The sequence below is a fragment of the Tachypleus tridentatus genome, chromosome 1, assembly GCF_004210375.1.
Source record: "Tachypleus tridentatus isolate NWPU-2018 chromosome 1, ASM421037v1, whole genome shotgun sequence".
NCBI lineage: Eukaryota > Metazoa > Arthropoda > Merostomata > Xiphosura > Limulidae > Tachypleus > Tachypleus tridentatus.
The window spans coordinates 117,314,770-117,335,305 of record NC_134825.1 but is presented as its reverse complement, the minus strand read 5'-3'; the positions used below and the strand labels follow the sequence as shown (position 1 = coordinate 117,335,305).

The 20,536-nt window shown below is 35.1% G+C and overlaps 1 protein-coding gene across 3 annotated transcripts in view; it reads right to left on the bottom strand.

Annotated features, from left to right (window-relative positions):
• LOC143222306 (nephrin-like) overlaps nucleotides 1–20,216 on the bottom strand; it is a 45,627-nt gene extending 25,411 nt beyond the window's left edge. For all 3 annotated transcript variants that reach the window (XM_076448658.1, XM_076448676.1, XM_076448666.1), the window contains exons 1-10: nucleotides 20,099–20,216; nucleotides 19,369–19,426; nucleotides 16,519–16,668; nucleotides 14,362–14,532; nucleotides 13,134–13,424; nucleotides 7,027–7,238; nucleotides 3,173–3,260; nucleotides 2,440–2,570; nucleotides 888–1,041; nucleotides 421–479 (exon numbers count right to left, since the gene is read on the bottom strand). In XM_076448658.1, the coding sequence (XP_076304773.1) occupies nucleotides 421–479; nucleotides 888–1,041; nucleotides 2,440–2,570; nucleotides 3,173–3,260; nucleotides 7,027–7,238; nucleotides 13,134–13,424; nucleotides 14,362–14,532; nucleotides 16,519–16,668; nucleotides 19,369–19,426; nucleotides 20,099–20,182 (1,398 nt within the window). In that variant the 5' untranslated portion in view covers nucleotides 20,183–20,216. The remainder of the gene's footprint in view (nucleotides 1–420; nucleotides 480–887; nucleotides 1,042–2,439; nucleotides 2,571–3,172; nucleotides 3,261–7,026; nucleotides 7,239–13,133; nucleotides 13,425–14,361; nucleotides 14,533–16,518; nucleotides 16,669–19,368; nucleotides 19,427–20,098) is intronic.
• Between the last annotated feature and the right edge of the window lie 320 nt (nucleotides 20,217–20,536).

Genomic DNA, 20,536 nt, shown 5'->3' with positions numbered 1-20,536 from the left:
TTATCAACAACAGTCCACATGAACAATGTAGGACTTTTAATAACATTTTCAAAACGATTTATTGAATAAATTATTTATGTCCATGAATTTGTTGTTTACAGGGCTTATGACAACATATGAGCCATATAAAAGCATTATTAAATATTCTAGTTATTTTTTAATCATTACTAATGGGAGTTGTTATTATTTTTAATTATTTAAGGAATTAGTTATTCAATCCAATTTCTTTCGTAAGTTATTTACTACGAGTATTGTGTTATAAAACACTAGTTAATTTTAGGGTTAACTTCCAGTTCATTTTTTAGTTGTTAAACTGTTAAATAACTAGTATTTTTAATTATAGAATATTATTATGCTCTATTTTGAATATCAGGACATTCGTATTGAATGCTGTTAAATACTTGGAGAAAAATAACTTACTGTTTGATATTCCTTTGGTTTGTTGGGCAAGACTTCAATATTTAAACCACCAGAGGGAACTGAAAATTATGGAATAACTTCAATATTTAAACCATCAGGAAGAAAATAAAAATTTTGGAATAATTTTTAATATTTAAATAAGCAGAAGGAGGTGAACATTATGGATCGATGTCAGAATTTAAGCCACCAGGGGAAATAAAAAATATGGAATAAATTTAATATTTAAACCAACGGAAGGTACTGAAAATTATGGAGTTGTTTAAAGAGCTATTTTGACAAAAGATGATTTTATGGATACAAATGATTTTATCATCTACTGCCAATAGTAAGAAGGCTTTACTGAATATTTTGTTTAAGCATAAACAGGAAAGATTCTCTATTTTTAACATTTTCAATTCGAACTCAAATAGTTCCCAATTCAACAGGATATATGAGAGTTAAACTGTAATAAAATGTGAAAATCTTACAGATAACTCTAGTTGTTACAGAAACCACCAGGGGCTGTACTGTAGCTACATTAGATGCCTCGCATCTGTACACCGCACCATTATCACTTGCTTGGGCTTGGATTACTAAACTACTAGCGACTCCATTGGCCAAAAGCTTAGTCACAGCAGGAACCTGTTGAAACAAGTATTTTTGGTAAAAATATTGATATATTGGAGGATATTCTATCTGTCTATGACGACAGTGATAAATAATTTAACTGAAATACAATATAAAAGCGTAGCGGCTACAAATAACCACAGTTATAGTAGTATCAGAACGATTCTGTTCTTTTAACTATTTTACACTAATAAATTATTATTTGTTTTTGAATTTCGCACAAAGCTACTCGAGGGCTGTCTGTGCTAGCCGTCCCTAATTTAGCAGTGTAAGACTAGAGGGAAGGCAGCTAGTCATCACCACCCACCGCCAACTCTTGGGCTACTCTTTTACCAACGAAGAGTGGGATTGACCGTCACATTATAACGCTCCCACGGCTGAAAGGGCTAGCATGTTTGGCGCGACGGGGATGCGAACCCGCGACCCTCAGATTATGAGTCGCACGCCTTAACACGCTTGGCCATGTCGGGCTCAAACTACATTATAAGAGATAAGTTGTTTCAATAGCATATACATATATAGTCCTATATTTAAATGTAAAAGATGTTGAATTAGATAATGTTAAAAACAACCAACGACTCCATTGTGTTATTATTAGTTATTTCTGATGAAAATTAAGCTAACCACATAGTTTAAAAGCCAAAATATATAATAACAAATCGAGCCACTTCCACACAAACTGACATTATATCATAAATCAATATCCAATAATTTTACAAAATCCATAATGATTACGAAACATTTAATAATCAGTTGGGATTCCTCGTTAACGTTTTCTGTTATCATCTCAATAGGCCCGGCATGGCCAGGTGGGTTAATGCGTTCCACTCGTAAACCGAGGGTCGCGGATTCGAATCCCATCACACCAAACATGTTAGCCATTTCAGCCGTGGGGGCATTATACTGTGACGGTCAATCCCACTATTCGTTGGTAAAAGAGTAGCCGAAGAGTTGGCGGTGGGTGGTAATGACTAGCTGCCTTCCTTCTAGTCTTACACTGCTAAATTAGGGACGGCTAGCGCAGATAGCCCTCGAGTAGCTTTAACAAGTAATATTTGTCTGTATGAGCATATAGTCATAATGTATACACCAAAATCGTAATGATTACGCTTAAATTGTAATGGTTGGCATCTCTGCAGATTACAAGTCGGACGCCTTAACCCACCTGGCCGTGACGGGCCTTTCCTGTCAGCCATTGACAACAAATGATTCCAGATGTTAATTCACTTATTTAATGTATTTAAAAACAACTTGTTGCTGATAAAAATTCACCAGTGTTATAAAACTGTTATAACAGTGTTATCAGTGTTATATCCTGAATTATGTTAGATGTTTTCAAAGCTTTATGGTAGTAAAAAGAAAGTTTGAAAAACAATAAGCGACCAGCAGTTGTAATAAAATGGAAAACATCACCTCGGTATCTCCCTTAAACCAACGAATAGTTGCCCAAGGATTTCCACCGAAAGAAACACAAGTTAGTTGTTTTATTTTTCCTAAAATGATTGGTTGATTGTGATCTTCAACTGATGGTGGTCCTGGTGGATCTATAAAACAACAAAAAACAATTGCTGAAACCATAAGGAAATTGGCAGCCAATCAAACGAAAACAACTCGAATTATACAGTGTAATCTACAACTTACATTATGCTGTAACCTAATCGTATATAAAAGTACAAGTCAGTTATATTATTTTGTTAATAAAAAAAATGTAACCAAGTTTTGTAAATATGTGCTGCCTAAAACTATAATATATTAGTACCAGGGTTGTCCAAATGTGTCTTATTTCATTTATTTTAGGTATTTCTCTTAACCAACCAAACGCAGTTCGAATTATGTTTGATATAGTGTCCACGAATGAAATAAGACACACGAATTACGACACTATATGACTTTAAATTATTTTGAAGAAATTCCCTTTCAAATTTCCTAAAGTTAAACTAAAGAAAAACACAAGATATATGTCTATTTTCTTCACTGTGTTTCTAAAATAAACCTAGCGCAAAGAGAACTGCTTATTTATAACAGACTGAAAGAGGTAAGAGAAACCATAGTTGCAACTATGCTAGTAAAGGCACGATCGCCAAACAAACGACAAAATTTTTTTATTCAACCTTATGGTACCAGAGAAGCTAGGAAATGTACTTACATATTACAGTAAGGTTCGCCGTTTCTGTAACTTTTTCGTTTAAAATGCTGTTCAGAGCTACACACGAAAACGTCTTAATATCGGGATCCTAGATTGAAACAAACAAACAAAGTATTCTCAATATATTTCTTTCTCGAAGTCAGTGATTGTAAGTTTATTTAAAATAATTACAGTTGTCTCAAAGCTCCTTCGCTTATTCATTTCGTTAAGTGAGGGCCCGGCATAGCCAGGTGGGTTGAGGCGTTCGACTCGTTATCTGAGGGTCGCGAGTTCGAATCCCCGTCAAACTAAACATGCTCGCCCTTTCAGACGTGAGGGCGTAATAATGTAACGGTCAATCCCATTATTCGTTGGTGAAAGAGTAGCTCAAGAGTTGGTGGTGGGTGGTGATGACTAACTGCCTTCCCTCTTGTCTTACACTACTAAATTAGGAACGGCTAGCACAGATAGCCCTCGAGTAGCTTTGTGCGAAATTAAAAAAACAAAACAAAAACAAACGTAATCTGAGGATCGCGGATTCGAATCCCCGTCACACCAAACATGCTCGCCCTTTCAGCGTGGGGACGTTACAATGTGATGGTCAATCCCACTATTCGTTGGTAAAGAGTAGCCCAAGAGTTGGCGGTGGGTGGTGATGACTAGCTGCCTTCCCTCCATTCTTATACTGCTATATTAGGGACGGCTAGCGCAGATAGCCCTTGTGCAGCTTTGCGCGAAATTCATAAACAAACAAACAACAAACGTTAAGTGAGGCTTAAGATAGTGTTAAATCAGTGTCGTTATATTCAGATGTATGCAGTGATGTTCCACAGTCTTAGAAATCGCTGAATTACATCTCAGAATAACTTGAATTTGAAACACTTAATCACGAACTGCCGTGCTGTATTTAATCTCCAAACGTTCTCTGGAACTTCCACACGTTCCAAAACATGTAATCGTTACGAAACTAGAACGAAACTCTTAACTGAAGAGATATCACACTCTGCAGTTAGAAATAATCAATATTGTATGAAATTGAACGGAATAGTTTATGATATGCTCGATTTTTCCATAATTCTAGTCTTGTAGTTCCCCAATTATTTTAAATTGTAAACATATCATAATTAAAAAGTTTTTTCGAACCATTCGATGCAAATTAAAATTGTAAAAAAAACCCTGCAGTCTGCGTAGGTTTTGGTAAAATTGTTTGTTTTTGAATTTCGCGCAAAGCTACACGAAGGCTATCTGCGCTAGCCGTCCGTAATTTAGCAGTGTAAGACTAGAAGGAATGCAGCTAGTTATCACCACCCACCGCCAACGCTTGGGCTACTCCTTTAAAAAAGGAATAGTGGGATTGACCGTCACATTATAACGCCCTCACAGCTGAAAGGACAAGCATGTTTTGTGCGATGAGGATTCGAATCCGCAACTCTCAGATTACGAATCGATCGCCTTAACCTACCTTACCATGCCGGGTCTTCGGTAAAGCACTGATAAAGCTATTAACTATAAGATACATATAAACCGTTTCTAAGACCAAAAAACATAACATTCCAACTAACATCAGATTTGAAATGTCAGAATTATGTTTATTATTAACAAAGAAATGTTCTGTGAGCTCTTTGGTTTTACTTCACTTTCTGTTTTTTATTATAAAACGTCGGTGAAATCATTGTAGAATTTAAATTTTCCAGTTAATAATTTTAATAAAAATAAGCACGTGTGTATATATATGGCTAATAAAATATTCAGCGCGCATCTGACATTCATTAACACCATAAAATGATAAAAATATACAACAAAAAACGAGGCCGTGTTCATGTTGTTAAATAATTGATTTACATTTAAGTAGAACATGTCAATCTCTATGTAAGTAAAGTTTTTAAGTTGTGTTTTATTAATAATTTTGATATAAAGAAACATCCTACAGCAAGTAGCAATGCCACATTGTCCATGCTAGGGTTTAAAAGTTGATCACGTGTGGTGTGACGTATTTTAACGACTTCACGGTCACACTATGCGGTACTTAAGGATGAATATTCATCCCTCAAAATTGTTTTTCAACAGTTTTTTAAGATGTCACTCAATATGTATGTTATCTTCCGCATGGTCAAACTGATCTACAAACCAAGTTTCACAAGATCTGGTTCGTGAATTTCCGGAACGCAATCGTTTGAACAGCGGAACTGACTTCCGAAACATGCGATATGTCAATGAATTCTTTTTGATTTCATACACTGAAATTTTACTAGATTGAAGTTTAATATAAATAAAAAAAATACTTATTATTTTTATGTTCAAACGTTGAATTTTTAAGACTGAGAGCATGTTTAATAATAGGGTTATTTAAAAAAATATGAAAAAAACGAAGACAAAAACTATCGTAAGTTCTTCGTAACTTCGAAAGTTAAGTATTAGGTTGAGGAATAATTCGTGAGCGTTTTTTAAATAATTTCATTCAAGCATTACATGCAAGACTATACAATACTTCAATGCATGAACACATTACACCCAAAACATTTATTATGATACTTTATTTCATGTAATACCAAGGTATATAGTATGCATTGTTTTAAACGAAATTGCAAGAAATTAAATGCGAAAAGCAGATGGTGTCGAAAATGCTCGATTTTGTCCACTTGACATTCCATTTAATGAGCTGAAAATGAAAGCAAAAATTAAAAACATATGAAAATCAAACACACCATCTATTAGAGCAAAAAATTATCTACCAAATGACATGAAATATTTTGCGAAAGCGTTTCATTTATGAATATATTTTTTAACTTGAAAAAACGCTCACGAATTATTCCTCAACCCAATATTTATCATCTTAATATTTTATCTTATTTCAAACAATTAAGAACAAAATTATTAAAAACTAAATTAGCGATTGTTTCTCTCCTCATCCTTGGGCCCGGGCATGGCCAGGTGGTTAAGGCACTTTACTCATATTCCGAGGGTCGCGAGTTCGAATCTCCGTCACACCAAACATACTCGTCCTTTCAGCCGTGGGAGCGTTATAACGTGACGGTCAATCCCACTGTTTGTTGATAAAAGAATAGCCCAAGAGTTGGCGGTGGGTGGTGATGACAAGCTGCCTTCCCTCTCGTCTTACACTGATAAATTAGAGACGGTTAGCACAGATAGTCCTCGTGTAACCTTCCGCAAAATTCAAACCAAAAACCAAACTGATGGACACGGGTTCGAATCCCAGTTACACCAAACATGCTCGTCTTTTCAGCCGTGGGAGCATTTAAAAGAGTAGTCCAAGAGTTGGCGGTGGGTGGTGATGATTAGCTGCCTTCCCTCTAGGCTTACACTGCTAAATTAGGGACGGCTAGCGCAGATAATCCTTTGTAGCTTTGCGCGAAATTCAAAACAAACTAAAATCCAACCGAGGGTCGCGGGATCGAATCCCCATCACACCAAACATGCTCGCCCTTTCAGCCGTGGAAGCGTAATAACGTTACGGTCAATCCCACCATTCGTTGGTAAAAGAGTAACCCAAGAATTGACGGTGGGTGGTGATGACTAACTGCCTTCCCTCTAGTCTTACACTGCTAAATTGGGGACCGTTAGCGCAGATAACCTTGTTGTAGCTTTGCGCAAAATTCAAAACAAACGAAACCTTATTTTGAGTTTGTTGGGTAGATGAACCAAGAAAAGTAAAATAAGACATTTAAAGTGAAAACTCTGTCATTATTATTTTTCTACGCGCACATTTCTAGTTTGCTTATTGAATATCTTGACCTTTAATCAAAAACGTCTAAATAAAAAAAAAACCTAAGATTAAAAATTAAGAAATAATGATATATAAGTGATGATACTTCTTTAAAATATGAATTATAGTTACGTAAAGACCTTTGCTTTACCTGCCTGTTCAAGGTTAAGCTCACATTGGAAGTCGTGAACCAAGTACCCATTGACGTCAGTGTAGTTTCAGCCACTGAGAACACCGGTAGCCCGTCGACAATCCAGGAGAGCTCTGACTCTGGATTGCTAGGTCCTGCTATGCACCTTAAGGTGATGTTATCTCCGATTTTTCCTTCAGAAGGTCCTTTGATTGAAACTTTAGACGGAGGAACTAAAATAAAATAAAAAGTATAGCACGTGCTGTCGTAGTTTTAGTTTCGATTCCTACATTTAAGTTCGCATATTCCGGTACGAAAAATGTAACTATACATTCCCCGAGGTATATATATCACACTTGTTTTCTTCGCCCATTAAGTTTGGTGAGTGATGACATAACATTCACGTGTATTGCTTAACATTAATTTTTACCCTCAAAATACACCATCGTAAGAATAATGAAATACGTTAGATCAATGGTAGTTATTTAAGAGCGATATTTTGTTCCAGTTATATTCGTGTAGTTGTTAAAAGAAACAAAAACAATATTGTACGTAAAGTACTTTAGAACTTATTAATTTTGGACCTAATTGCATTGCGTCCCATAATAGTTTAACAACTATTTTTACACTCAAATAAATATTATAGTTATAGCTATGAACTAACACCAGGTGTATAATAAAGCATATTGTCCAGGAGGTTTGTTTGTTTTTGGAATTTCGCGCAAAACTACTCGAGAGCTCTCTGCGTTAGCTGTCCCTAATTTAGCAGTGTAAGACTTGAGGGAAGGCAGCTATTCATCACCATCCACCGCCAACTCTTGGGCTATTCTTTTACCAACGAATAGTGGGATTGACCATCACATTATAACGCCCCCCACAGCTGAAAGGGCGAGCATGTTTGGTGCGACCGGGATTCGAACCCGCGACCCTCGGATTACGAGTCCAACGTCTTAACACACTTGGCCATGCCGGACCTTGTCCAGAAGGACTTATTACTCTGATATATATACCTCTTTTAATATTATTTCAAAGCAAAAATTTTCGCTTTTAGTTCAAATTAGGATTTTTTATGACTTGTTTAAAATTATCTACTCAAAAAATTGTGAAAACAATAACAAAGACACAAAAGTAAACTGATATTACTAGTTAATTATAGAGGGTTGAAACGTATTGAAGAGCATTAAAGTGATTTTGAATGTGTAAATCAGCAGGTCACCTCATAACTAGAACTGGTTTAAAGTAGTACTGGAACGATATGCATCAGAAATATATTTTTACATTGTTTGGGATTTTTATAAGTAATATTACGTTAACGAAATTTAATCCCTTTTGAGAAGGGTATAAACCAATAATTTCTGACGCATAATATTCTCACACTCGTATAATAAAAAAATTGGCAAAATCATCAATTTCGAATTTCCTAAACAATAGAATCCTTTATTCTTAATGGTATTGGGCTACAAATGAATATGAATCAACGTGAAGCATCAGGACTATCCGGAAAGAAACTGCAACAAGTTGTGCCGCAGTCGTAGATAGATAGAGAAAAAAAGTTAACGTTTTGTTCGTGGATTCTTACACGTTACACAAAGATAAATAGCAAACGTTTCCCACCTGTCCCAGGAAACAATATGTAATATAATGAAGTATCTCCTTCTGAAAAACCGATACAAGTTATGCGTACACAGTCTTGTTGCTTCCACAACGCATCCATTGAACCATTGCGTACTTTGAGCAGCTGGTGAATGAAACGAGTATTCACGCTATTCTAAAAGAACAAATACGCTTTTTGTTGTCGGACGCAGTGCGTACGGATTTTTATGTAATTAGACTGTTGAAATGGATGTCAGTAATCCGTAATTTTCGTACTTTAAAAGGATTGTAGAACGATTGCAAAGAGAAGTTGTGTGCTTTGAACATGACAGTTTTATGATGAACCCTCTTGAATATAAACTAAACTTCAGAGCTACTGTAAAGATGTATGATTGTCAGATAGTGCAAGACTAGACGTGACGTCACGAATGATAACGAGTCTATAAAACTATTTTAATATTACATCATCTGTACAATCCAGTTCAGTCTAAAATTGCTGGAAACCAAAACATAAACTTAGTTCAACGTTTTTCTTTTTCTACTGCAGAAATATTATACGTGATACAACTTGCTAATGTGAGATCATTAGTTCATACGTTTCAAACAGAATTTTTAAATGAAAATTAACGCATGGTTAAAACTTCCTAGATTACGTTAGATTACAGTGTGGAAACACGTCTGTAATTATAACTGAAGAAACAGACGAAATAAATATTTGTCAAACAAAAACACGAAACTACATAGCTTCGTGTAGCAGAGAAGGAACCTCACACGAGGCATCATCCATCGTTAGCTTTGGTTATCAAGAACAGCAGAATCAGAGAGGTTAATTAAAAAGAGAGATAATTAAATACATAAAAGGATAAAAGAGCTGGAGCTAGTTGTTACATAGATTCAAAGATCCATAGAATTTAAAGAGTAAAATTTGATGACCAAGAGATAAATCAGTGATAAACTGTGTGAAAGAGAGATTTGTCAGATTGTGAACGACTTCTCGTACAAGTTTATTTTGAATTAATAAATAGAAGTGCTCGTTCCATCAAATATTGAAACAGACATGATAGGAGCCACGGGGCTGCGAACACATAGATCTTTACATGAGAGATAATGGTAAGGCTTAGCGGCAGCTTACTGACTTAGCATATCGAATGTGTCGTACGCACAATAGAATTCGAAATATATTTGATTATCACACTAATTGTGTTATGCTCGCACTGATGCATTAACATGTTATAGAAGGGCACACAGGCTTAACTGATAAGCAGAATAGATTATCTACAAGACATGCGTGAAGTTTTATTCGAACAAGTTCGTATTTAATGCGATAAAAACCTTCGAGCAAATCTATAGAAATTTGTTTGTTTGTTTGTTTGGGAATTTCGCACAAAGCTACTCGAGGGCTATCTGTGCTAGCCGTCCCTAATTTAGCAGTGTAAGACTAGAGGGAAGGCAGCTAGTCATCACCACCCACCGCCAACTCTTGGGCTACTCTTTACCAACGAATAGTGGGATTGACCGTCACATTATACACCCCTACGGCTGGGAGGGCGAGCATGTTCAGCGCGACGCGGGCAATCTATAGAAAGGCAGTTTGTACAGGATATTTATAATATCGAAATGGAAGAAGAGGGGCAGTACACGCCGCCAAGTGGGAGATGATCGTCATTTATCATAATCTGAGGATCGCGGGTTCGAATCCCCGTCACATCAAACGCGTTCACCCTTTCAGTCGTGGGGGCGTTATAAATGACGGTCGATTCCACTATTTGTTGGTAAAAGAGTGGCCCAAGAGTTGGTTGGGTGGTGATGGCTAGTTGCCTTCTCTCTAGTGTTATATTGCTAAATTAGGGACGGCTAGCGCAGATAGTCCTCGTGTAGCTTTGCGCGAAATTCAAAAACAAACAAACAGACATCGTCATTCATGCAAAGCAACCACGGGCCTAAAGTAATAAGTGTGATTTCACGGGCTATGGACCAATTTATGTTCCAACTCACTAACCACTAGGCTACGCCCGACCTATTGAATGTATGTAGCTATGTTACTAATTGTGTTTTAAGAAAATAGATTTGAAATATATATAGACATAGAACTATAGATTTCAAAATACAGAAGAATACAGCTTTTCTATTCAAAGTTTTGCCCTATTGATATGATCTTTCTGATGATTCTCCTCGTTATGAAACACGTCAAGTTCTAGATTTGATATTCACCTAGCGTTTGTACACATTATATTCCCATATTCTATAGCAAAATTGTCGAGTTTTATCATGATCGTTTTGATGATGTGAAGACAAATCAACTTTTATATTTTACTTGGTGTGCGATAAGAAAGTCCACGTACTTTATATAGCTTGAAAAATCGTGTTTTTCTTTGTTTCTCTTTAAGTAGACAATTTGTGCTATGATCAGTGATTTCAAGAAAACCCACTTGTAGAGAAAAATATATATGTTCGCTCCTCTACGTAAAATATTTTCTCAACCCAAACGAGACGTTTTACATATATATATATATTTGTGCTAAGACCACCACGGATATCGAAACCCCCTTTATTAGATGAGCCACTGGGGGCGTGGTGTGTTTTGTTTTGAATATCGCGCTATGGGGCCACTCTTTTCACCAACGAATAGTGGGATTGACTGTCACATTGTAACGTAAGGTCGAGTATGTTTGGTGTAATGGGGGATTAGAACCTGCGACCCTCGGATTACGAGTCGAGTGCCTTAGCCACTTGACCATGCCGGGCCGCTAAAGAATAAAGTACATTTCATCAAGAACTCATCACAACACCTTGAGGTTTGTTACGAAGAAAACAGTTATTCGGTTTCTCTAGAAGCTGACGCGCAGGTATTTACTTTTTAAGTGTTAAATTTGAACATATTTTATTGGTTGGTATCCAAAACGTTTGCTAGCTTCCGTAATTTTAACGAACAGTGTGTGTGTGTGTTTTCTTATAACAAAGCCACATCGGGCTATCTGCTGAGTCCACCGAGGGGAACCCAACCTTTGATTTTAGTGTTGTAAATCCGTGGCCTTACCGCTGTACTAGACTAGTGGGAAACTACCAACGAACAGTGACGCTAAGTGATTTTCAAAGTTCACAGTCCTGGTGTACGTACGTTCTTTTTATAATAATAAATTAATGTGTTTTAAAATACATGAATATTCATTTCTGCAAACTCTCTCGATGCGTAATAAATCAACATTAGAGGAAATACAAGGAAAAAACAAAACTACAGTGGAACCCTTCTAAGCGGCCACCCCTGAGTTTTGGTCACCCCTTGAAAGCGGTCATTCAGTCACAGTCCCTTTTGTGTTTACATAATCCCTAATTATGTGCAGTGGAACCCCTCTAATCAGGCCAGTTTGTATCAGTCCCGAAGGTGTCTGCTTTAGAGGGGTTACACTGTACTTCACTGTATCAGTTTACACTGAAAGTCTATTATACACACAAATTTCTGATACACCTAAAACATTTTGTTACAGCAGAAGGTACACCGACGTGATTCTAATCTTAAATGTGATTCCAAGAGCAGCTCTCAACTCCCATAACTACGTTGGTTGATCACTAAAGCTTGTTACTGTGTATTGGTTATAGTGCTGTTTTTTTTCTTTATCTCAAACGCAAATCGATAAGTATTACATTATATAGCGTAAAACTTTATAATCGATTTTTTTTACTTTTTTGAGACGTAAACAACATTTAAATGTGTTCACTGGCTTTTGATGTTCACACAAAGCTACATAAAGATTATTTGTAGAAGAATTAGTAGCTCAATAAAAGTATCCACAGCCAATACAATAATGGGATTTGACCGTCACTCCTATTATGCACCAATTACAACAAAGAATGGAGAGCGGTTTATTGGTTTTTGCGAAAAAAGTCTCGAACCATGGACTCTCGGATTCACATTCCAGCATATTGATACTATGGGCCATGCTCTGGTCACTACATTGAAATAAATATTTTTGAAAGTCTCGGAAAAGCAAAGACATGGTCGATTTGCCGTCTTTTGTTTTTCGAGTATATCGCATTTTTCTCTATAATCTCGTTAACACTAAGAGGGTTATTATAGTTTCGAAATTGAAGTGTATCACATTTTTCTCTATAATCTCGTTAACACTAAGAGGGTTATTATAATTTCGAAATTGAAGTGTATCACATTTTTCTCTATAATCTCGTTAAAACTAAGAGGATTATCATAGTTTCGAAATTAGAGTGTATCACATTTTGCTATATTATTTTATTAAAGGGTTATTACAGTTTCGAAATTGGAGTGTATCATATTTTGCTATATTATTTTATTAAAGGGTTATTACAGTTTCGAAATTGGAGTATATCACATTTTTCTATATACTTTTATTAAAACTAAGATGGGTATTGTAGTTTCGAAGTTGGAGTATATTACAGTTTTCTATGTAATTTTATTAAAACTAAAAGGGTTATTATAGTTTCGAAATTAAAGCATACCACATTTTTTTTCTTATAATCTCGTTAAAACTAAAACGTATCACAATTTCGAAACAATAACTTACAAAGAACGTTAAGGGTCACTGAAGATTCCAAAGGCTGTAACGTTACGCTGTTCGTGGCCTCACAACGATAGGTGGCTCTGTTGTCTGCTGCAGTTACACGGAAAGTGTGTGTATTTGTAACTTCGTAACCTGCGGTTGAATATACCTTGTTTATCTGAACTTCATTTCTGAACCAAACCAGCGTCGCTGGTGGATTACCACTACGAGATATACAAGCTAAGGTTAAGGTGTCACCAATCTGTACAATATCACCTTCTTGAAAACCTTCAATTTCTGGTTGTCCTGGTGGATCTAAACATTTTGGAAAAAAATAATTTGTGAAAAAACAGTTTCTGCTTTGAGTTAAAACTGAATACATTCGTTTATTGCAATCGACAAACAACTGTATAAAAAAAGTCTTTGGTTAATTTATAAAAAATTCAATGTTGAATTTATACATGCATTGTTTGTTTGATTTTGAATTTTGCGCAAGGCTACACGAGCGCCATCTGTGCCAGCCGTCTCTAATTTAGCAGTGTAAAACTAGAGGGAAGGCAGTTAGTCATCACCACTCACCGCTAACTTTTGGGCTACTCTTTTACCAACGAATACTGGGATTGACCGTAACATTATAACGCCCCCACGGCTGAAAAGGCGAGCATGTTTTTTGCGACCGGGATTCGAACCCGCGACCTTCGGATTACGAGTCGAACGCCTTAACACACTTGGCCATGCCGGGCCTTATACATACCTTGCAACTAGAAATTGTTTGTTTTTTTTTAATTTCGCGCAAAGCTTCTCAAGGGCTATCTGCGCTACCCGTCTCTAATTTAGCAGTGTAAGCCTAGAGGGAAGGCAGCGAGTCATCACCACCTGCTAATCTTTTATCAACGAATAGTGGGATTGACTGTCACATAATAACGTCCCCACGACTGAAAGGGCGAGCATATTTAATGCGACGGGGATTCGAACCCGCGACCGTCAGATTATGAGTCGAATGCCTTAACCCACCTGGCCATGCCGGGCCCTTACAACTAGAAAGTCCCTAAAAGTCTATCAAAATGGCGTTGAATTTTTATCACAAGGTTAATATAAGTTAAGTCACGATAAAAAAGAAGCCCTTTAAACATTGGTAAAACTGGTGATTAAGATAATTAAAATATTACTTTGTAAGTTGAATCTAAATTTATATTAGTCAAAATAAGCGCATATCCGACACTAGAGTGACTTGGGACGATGAGAAACTTACATAAAACTCTAATTATAACAGTATCTATCAGCGAATTTCTTAACGTAGGGTGAATAACTTCACAAGTATAGGTGGCGTCGTTGTCTTCTAGTCTCGTGTGAAGAACAATAGTACTGGAGGTTTGGAATAATTTGTTGTGTCTCAACTCTTCCACTTCATAGGGCACCGGCTCTATAAGGAATAAAAATATTGTATCAAGAAGACGTAAGCGTTCGAAAAGATAACCAATAAAAAAACAACAGTGTCCGAGATTTAAACGATGTCTTTTAGACAAAATTATTAATTATATCTCCAACTGTGCGAACAATACACTTTTCATGAATGTATTAAAATTTAACCTTTTTAAATTAAAAAAAACTAAGTTTTCAAAGATACAGTTTGTGACCTCTCCCAAAAGCACAAATTATTCAGCTTATAATTATTTTTATCTAGTTAGACATTTTGTGATTATAAAATATATCTATTATCTATATATATATATTTATGTACATAAATACACATGTTTATGTACATACAAGATGGGCCCGGCATGGCCAGGTGGGTTAAGGCGTTCTACTCGTAATCCTGAGGGTCGCGGGTTCGAATCCCTGTCACACCAAACATGCTTGCCCTTTCAGCCGTGGAGGCGCTATAATGTGACGGTCAATCGCACTATTCGTTGGTAAAAGAGTAGCCCAAGAGTTGGCGGTGGTTGGTGATGACTAGCTGCCTTCCCTCTAGTCTTACACTGCTAAATTAGGGACAGCTAGGGTAGATAGCCCTCGTGTAGCTTTGCGCGCAATTCAAACAAACACGTGATTAGAAGAAACGTCCACCACAATAACCTATATTTTAGTAACTGAAATAAGAAATAAGCTACTCGAGGGCTATCTTCGCTAGTCGTCCCAAATTTAGCAGTGTAAGACTAGAGGAAAGGCAGCTAGTCATCACCACCCATCGCCAGCATTTTTTAACCAACAAATTGTGGGATTAACCGTAACATTATAATGCCCCCACGGCTGAAAGGGCGAGCATGTTTGGTGTGAAGGGGATTCGAACTCGCGATCCTCAGGATTACGAGTCGAGCGCCTTCACCACCTGGCCATGCCGGGGCCTTTAAAACTCTTATTTAAATGAATGCACGTACAATTGAAAGAAATTAAAAAATGATAGCATTCGTGATGTCCAGTCAAACTTAGTCGTTTATCTATAAACAGATAAGTCCGTGTATTTGTTAGCGCATCTGACGCCTGATTTCTAATAACATAATACTGAAGAACGGAGAATATACAATGACAGTCAACAATTTAAAATAAAATCGTGTAAACTAGATTCTAAACAGTACATATGTTACACAGAACATGTCACGTGCTTTAATCCATAAAATTTATTTGTTAGGAAAGCAGTACAGATTACATATAAAGTTACGACAGCTGGCGTTAATTTAACTAGATAACCAACACTATATCTGTAACTTGTTTGTTTTTTCCTATGAAAAATAAATATTCCTTGTGGTTCTATGAAGTGTACTCAATTCTATATAAAAATATAGATGAAATTCAGGTAAACTTAAAAAAATGTGGTTATGCATTTGAAAATAATATGGACCATGTGTTTTCAAAGTTACAGATTTGAAAATAATAAGGACCATGTATTTTCAAAGCTACGGATTTGAAAATAATATGAACCATGTGTTTTCAAAGTTATGGATTCGAAAAATAATATGGATCACGTGCATTCAAAGCTATACATTTGAAAATAATATGGACCATGTGTTTTCAAAGTTACGGATTCGAAAAATAATATGGACCGTGTGCTTTCAAACTATGCATTTGAAAATAATATGGACCATGTGTTTTCAAAGTTACGGATTCGAAAATAATACGGACCATGTTTTTTCAAAATTGTGCATTTGAAAATACCGTGGATCATGTATTTTCAAAGCTGTGAACTTGAAAATAAGATGGACAATCTGTTTTTCACACTTAGAAAATCGAAAATAACATGGCCCATGTTTTCTGAGCGTTAAACTGCCATGTATGATATACGGAAATATATAATCCCCCACAAGATAGACTTCATAAGCACATTACTTTAATTAAGGTAAGCATTGAAGGCACAAGTAAAACAGCAATTAATTACGTGTCGTGGTATCACACCTAATAAGTCAGTTCTTACCTTTCAATTCTACACGGTTACGATACCATTTTATCTGAGAGTACGGCTTACTTTGATGAGCATAGCACGTCAAAGGAACCTGTTCGGCCTCTCGTACCTCGAGCACACTGCCATTCGAGCGATGACGGATTTCAACTTTTCGTGGCGGAACTATTGAAATGAATGACATAACAATGGATACCACTGACGTAAGCCATGCTTTACAATTGAGCTCTTTAGATAAGCTAATAAGTGTTGCTCCGATAGCCAAATGCTAACATAGGATGTTTGTTTTGAAGACCATAACTTCGAGCAAATAATAATTCGGTAATGTATATCTCAGAAGTAATCTACAAGCTAGTGGTTTTCAATCAGGAAATGTAAATAAATGACAAACAGCGACTTATGATGACAAATTTATTAAGAAATTCCATCATATATTTATAAGAATACAAAACATTAAAGTTAAAAGTATTCATTAAGCTATATCTAACACATATGTTTCAGTGGATATTCCTAAATCTGATAACCACTACCCTAACGTTTATAACAATTGTGCATTTTGACATATTCAATCGAAGTTCTGTCTTAATTAAATAATTAGATTTCACGTCTCCATCAATCTTCCTTTAAAAGAAAAGTTTTTATTTTTTGATTTAGTGCATAGAAATACCTTAGATAAAAAGCACACTTTAACACAGATATGTTGTTCAATAATACACAATAACATTTTGACCTATTTTTAACGTTCATTGTCGACATCAGGCTGAATTAGAAATTAAACGATATGCTTCTGAAATTAACATGTTAAACTGTAAATTTAGTACAGATATTAAGACGTTCATAATAATAACACAGAGTGAAAAGTGAGGTAAAGACCTTGTATTATGAAACGTTTTTCACAGAATGAGGAATTATATATCTGACTTGTCTAAAACTCACAACAGCAGTCCCAGTATGACAAAAGTGAGGGTAGTGCTTAGCGTTAAGAATAAGTGTAGGTTTTACTTTAATATCTGTATCTACGTATATATACACACATACATATATGACATGTATGTGCAGAATTAGAAATATTATTTATATCATTAGTAAAAATAACAACTTATGCATTTTCTCTCGACATATTTTCAATATTATAAATCTAGGGAATTACCTTTCTGATATATTATTAAATCATCCTAACTATGTTGTAAATAGATGGAGTTACCTTTCTGATGTATTATTAAACCATCCTAACTATGTTGTAAATAGATGGAATTACCTTCCTGATGTATTATTAAACCATCCTAACTATGTTGTAAATAGATGGAGTTACCTTTCTGATATATTATAAAACCATCCTAACTATGTTGTAAATAGATGGAGTTACCTTTCTGATATATTATTAAAACCATCCTAACTCTGTTGTAAATATACGGAGTGTCCTTTCTGATATATTATTAAATCATCCTAACTATGTCGTAAATAGATGGAGTGTCCTTTCTGATATATTATTAAAGAATCTTAAATATGTCGTAAATAGATGGAGTTACCTTTCTGATCTATTATTAAACCATCCTAACTATGTCCTAAATAGATGGAGTTACCTTTCTGATGTATTATTAAACCATCCTAACTCTGTTGTAAATAGATGGAGTTATCTTTCCGATGTATTATTAAACCATCCTAACTATGTTGTAAATAGATAAAGTTACCTTTCTGATGTATTATTAAACCATCCTAACTATGTTGTAAATAGATGGAGTTATCTTTCTGATGTATTATTAAACCATCCTAACTATGTTGTAAATAGACGGGGTACCTTTCTGATATATTATTAAACCATCCTAACTATGTTGTAAATAGACGGAGTTACCTTTCTGATATATTATTAAACCATCCTAACTGTGTTGTAAATAGATGGAGTTACCTTTCTGATGTATTATTAAACCATCCTAACTATGTTGTAAATAGATGGAGTTACCTTTCTGATATATTAGGAAACCATCCTAACTATGTTGTAAATAGATGGAGTTACCTTTCTGATATATTATTAAACCATCCTAACCATGTTGTAAATAGACGGAGTTACCTTTCTGATATATTATTAAACCATCCTAACTATGTTGTAAATAGATGGAGTTACCTTTCTGATATATTATTAAACCATCCTAACTATGTTGTAAATAGACGGAGTTACCTTTCTGATATATTATTAAACCATCCTAACTATGTTGTAAATAGATGGAGTTACCTTTCTGATATATTATTAAACCATCCTAACTATGTTGTAAATAGATGGAGTTACCTTTTTGATATAATCCTAAATGTGTTGAAAAGACAGTAATACAGGTTTCTGATATATTATTAAACCATCCTAGCTATTTTCTAAATACACACAGTTCACTTGTTGATATATTATTAAATCAGTACTGCTCTGTTAACAATCATCAGTGTTGTATGTTCGATGTGTTGTCAAAACAATGTAACTGTGGTGTGAATTATGTGTGTTATCTAAGTCAGGTGTAATCACACACACATTAGTTTAACAGTGTACACGAACTGTCTTAGACGAGCATTGAAAAATTAGCTTTACCAAAATATATCTCGTAAACGAATCAACCATTTGTGACAAATGATTCAGTCTGAATTCTTTATTTGGTAAAGACGAGTACTTGATTATAAGTACAATTCAATTAGATTGCAGGATGTTAAGAAGCGTAGTTTCACAAAACTTTATATAAAATTTATCGGCATGACACAGATTTATCTCTTTTATACTAATGTTAGAATATTGATAATAATAATAACAACGTGTGTGATTACCAAGTTTAATATTTCTGTATTTTGTTTTATAATTAATGTTAAAAATATTAATTGATAGCTTACCTAAAACTGTTAAATTTGCCTGACTTCTGATTGGAATATTCCCTGGTGCTGGGCCAACCTGGAACAAGGATATTATGGTACACAAGAAACACAACAAAAGGTGATATGTATAAAGATAATTAAATTTTTTTTCTAGAAATAAATGTAAATAAAATTGACAAAAAAGGAACATGCGTAGTGGTTGGATCTTAAATTATATATTGAAAAAACGTAAGAATCATTGAGTTGTAATTCATTGTTTTTTTGTTTTTTTACTGTAGCAGCTTTGAAGCTTTTAATTGGCCTTTTGTATGACGTGTCGTACGAAGGATGTAATTAATTAAGCATTTGATAATCTTTGATCAAATTTCAGGTTAAAATATATCTGTAACGCAGCCTTTCTTGAAGTAATTATTTTATGGAAACGCTTACTTAGGTTACGTTCGACCATCAACACAAAATTACTATTGGTGTTAACATTTCTTGGTGTTAACTAATAAACTGCTAAAGCTTCTGGTGTTAATTTAGGTGAAGATGTTGAAGATAATTCATCAACTGGTAAATTATTTGGTGTTAATTCAAAAACTGGTAAAGTTGTTAACATTAATACAGCAGCTCTTAAAGTTTTGATTTTAGTTCAGTAAGTGGTAAGGTTTTTCTGTTGGTAATACAATACTTTCAGCCAGTACTCTTCAGAAGTTACGTTTCGCTTTACAACTCTTGGATTATTACCGTTTCTTATCCCTCTAACCTGACACTGATATTCTCCTTCGTCTTTGAGCTGAGCATCCGAAACTCTCAGATTGTAGGTCCCCTTCCTTGAATCGATAATCATAACATAACGTGGGTAACCAGGAATGCTGGGATCGTACCCTAACGGGAAAAAACAACAACACAGAAATGTAGAAGCGAGTTGCACGATCATAACAACAAAGGAAACAAATGTATTATCATAAGAACAGTCTTATGTCATTTCCCTCTTGAAGCCCATGGATTAAATATACAAATAAAACCAAAAAACTTTCTACAAGTAGTGATATTTTGAATTACATATTTATTTACCGTAATCCATAATTTCTCATATAGTTTTATATTTTGTAAAATACTTACCTTCCACCCCTTGTTTTTAACAGTTTAGCAGTAAGATTAAGAGGAGATACCTATGGCGGATACAGCAGAGCACAGATGG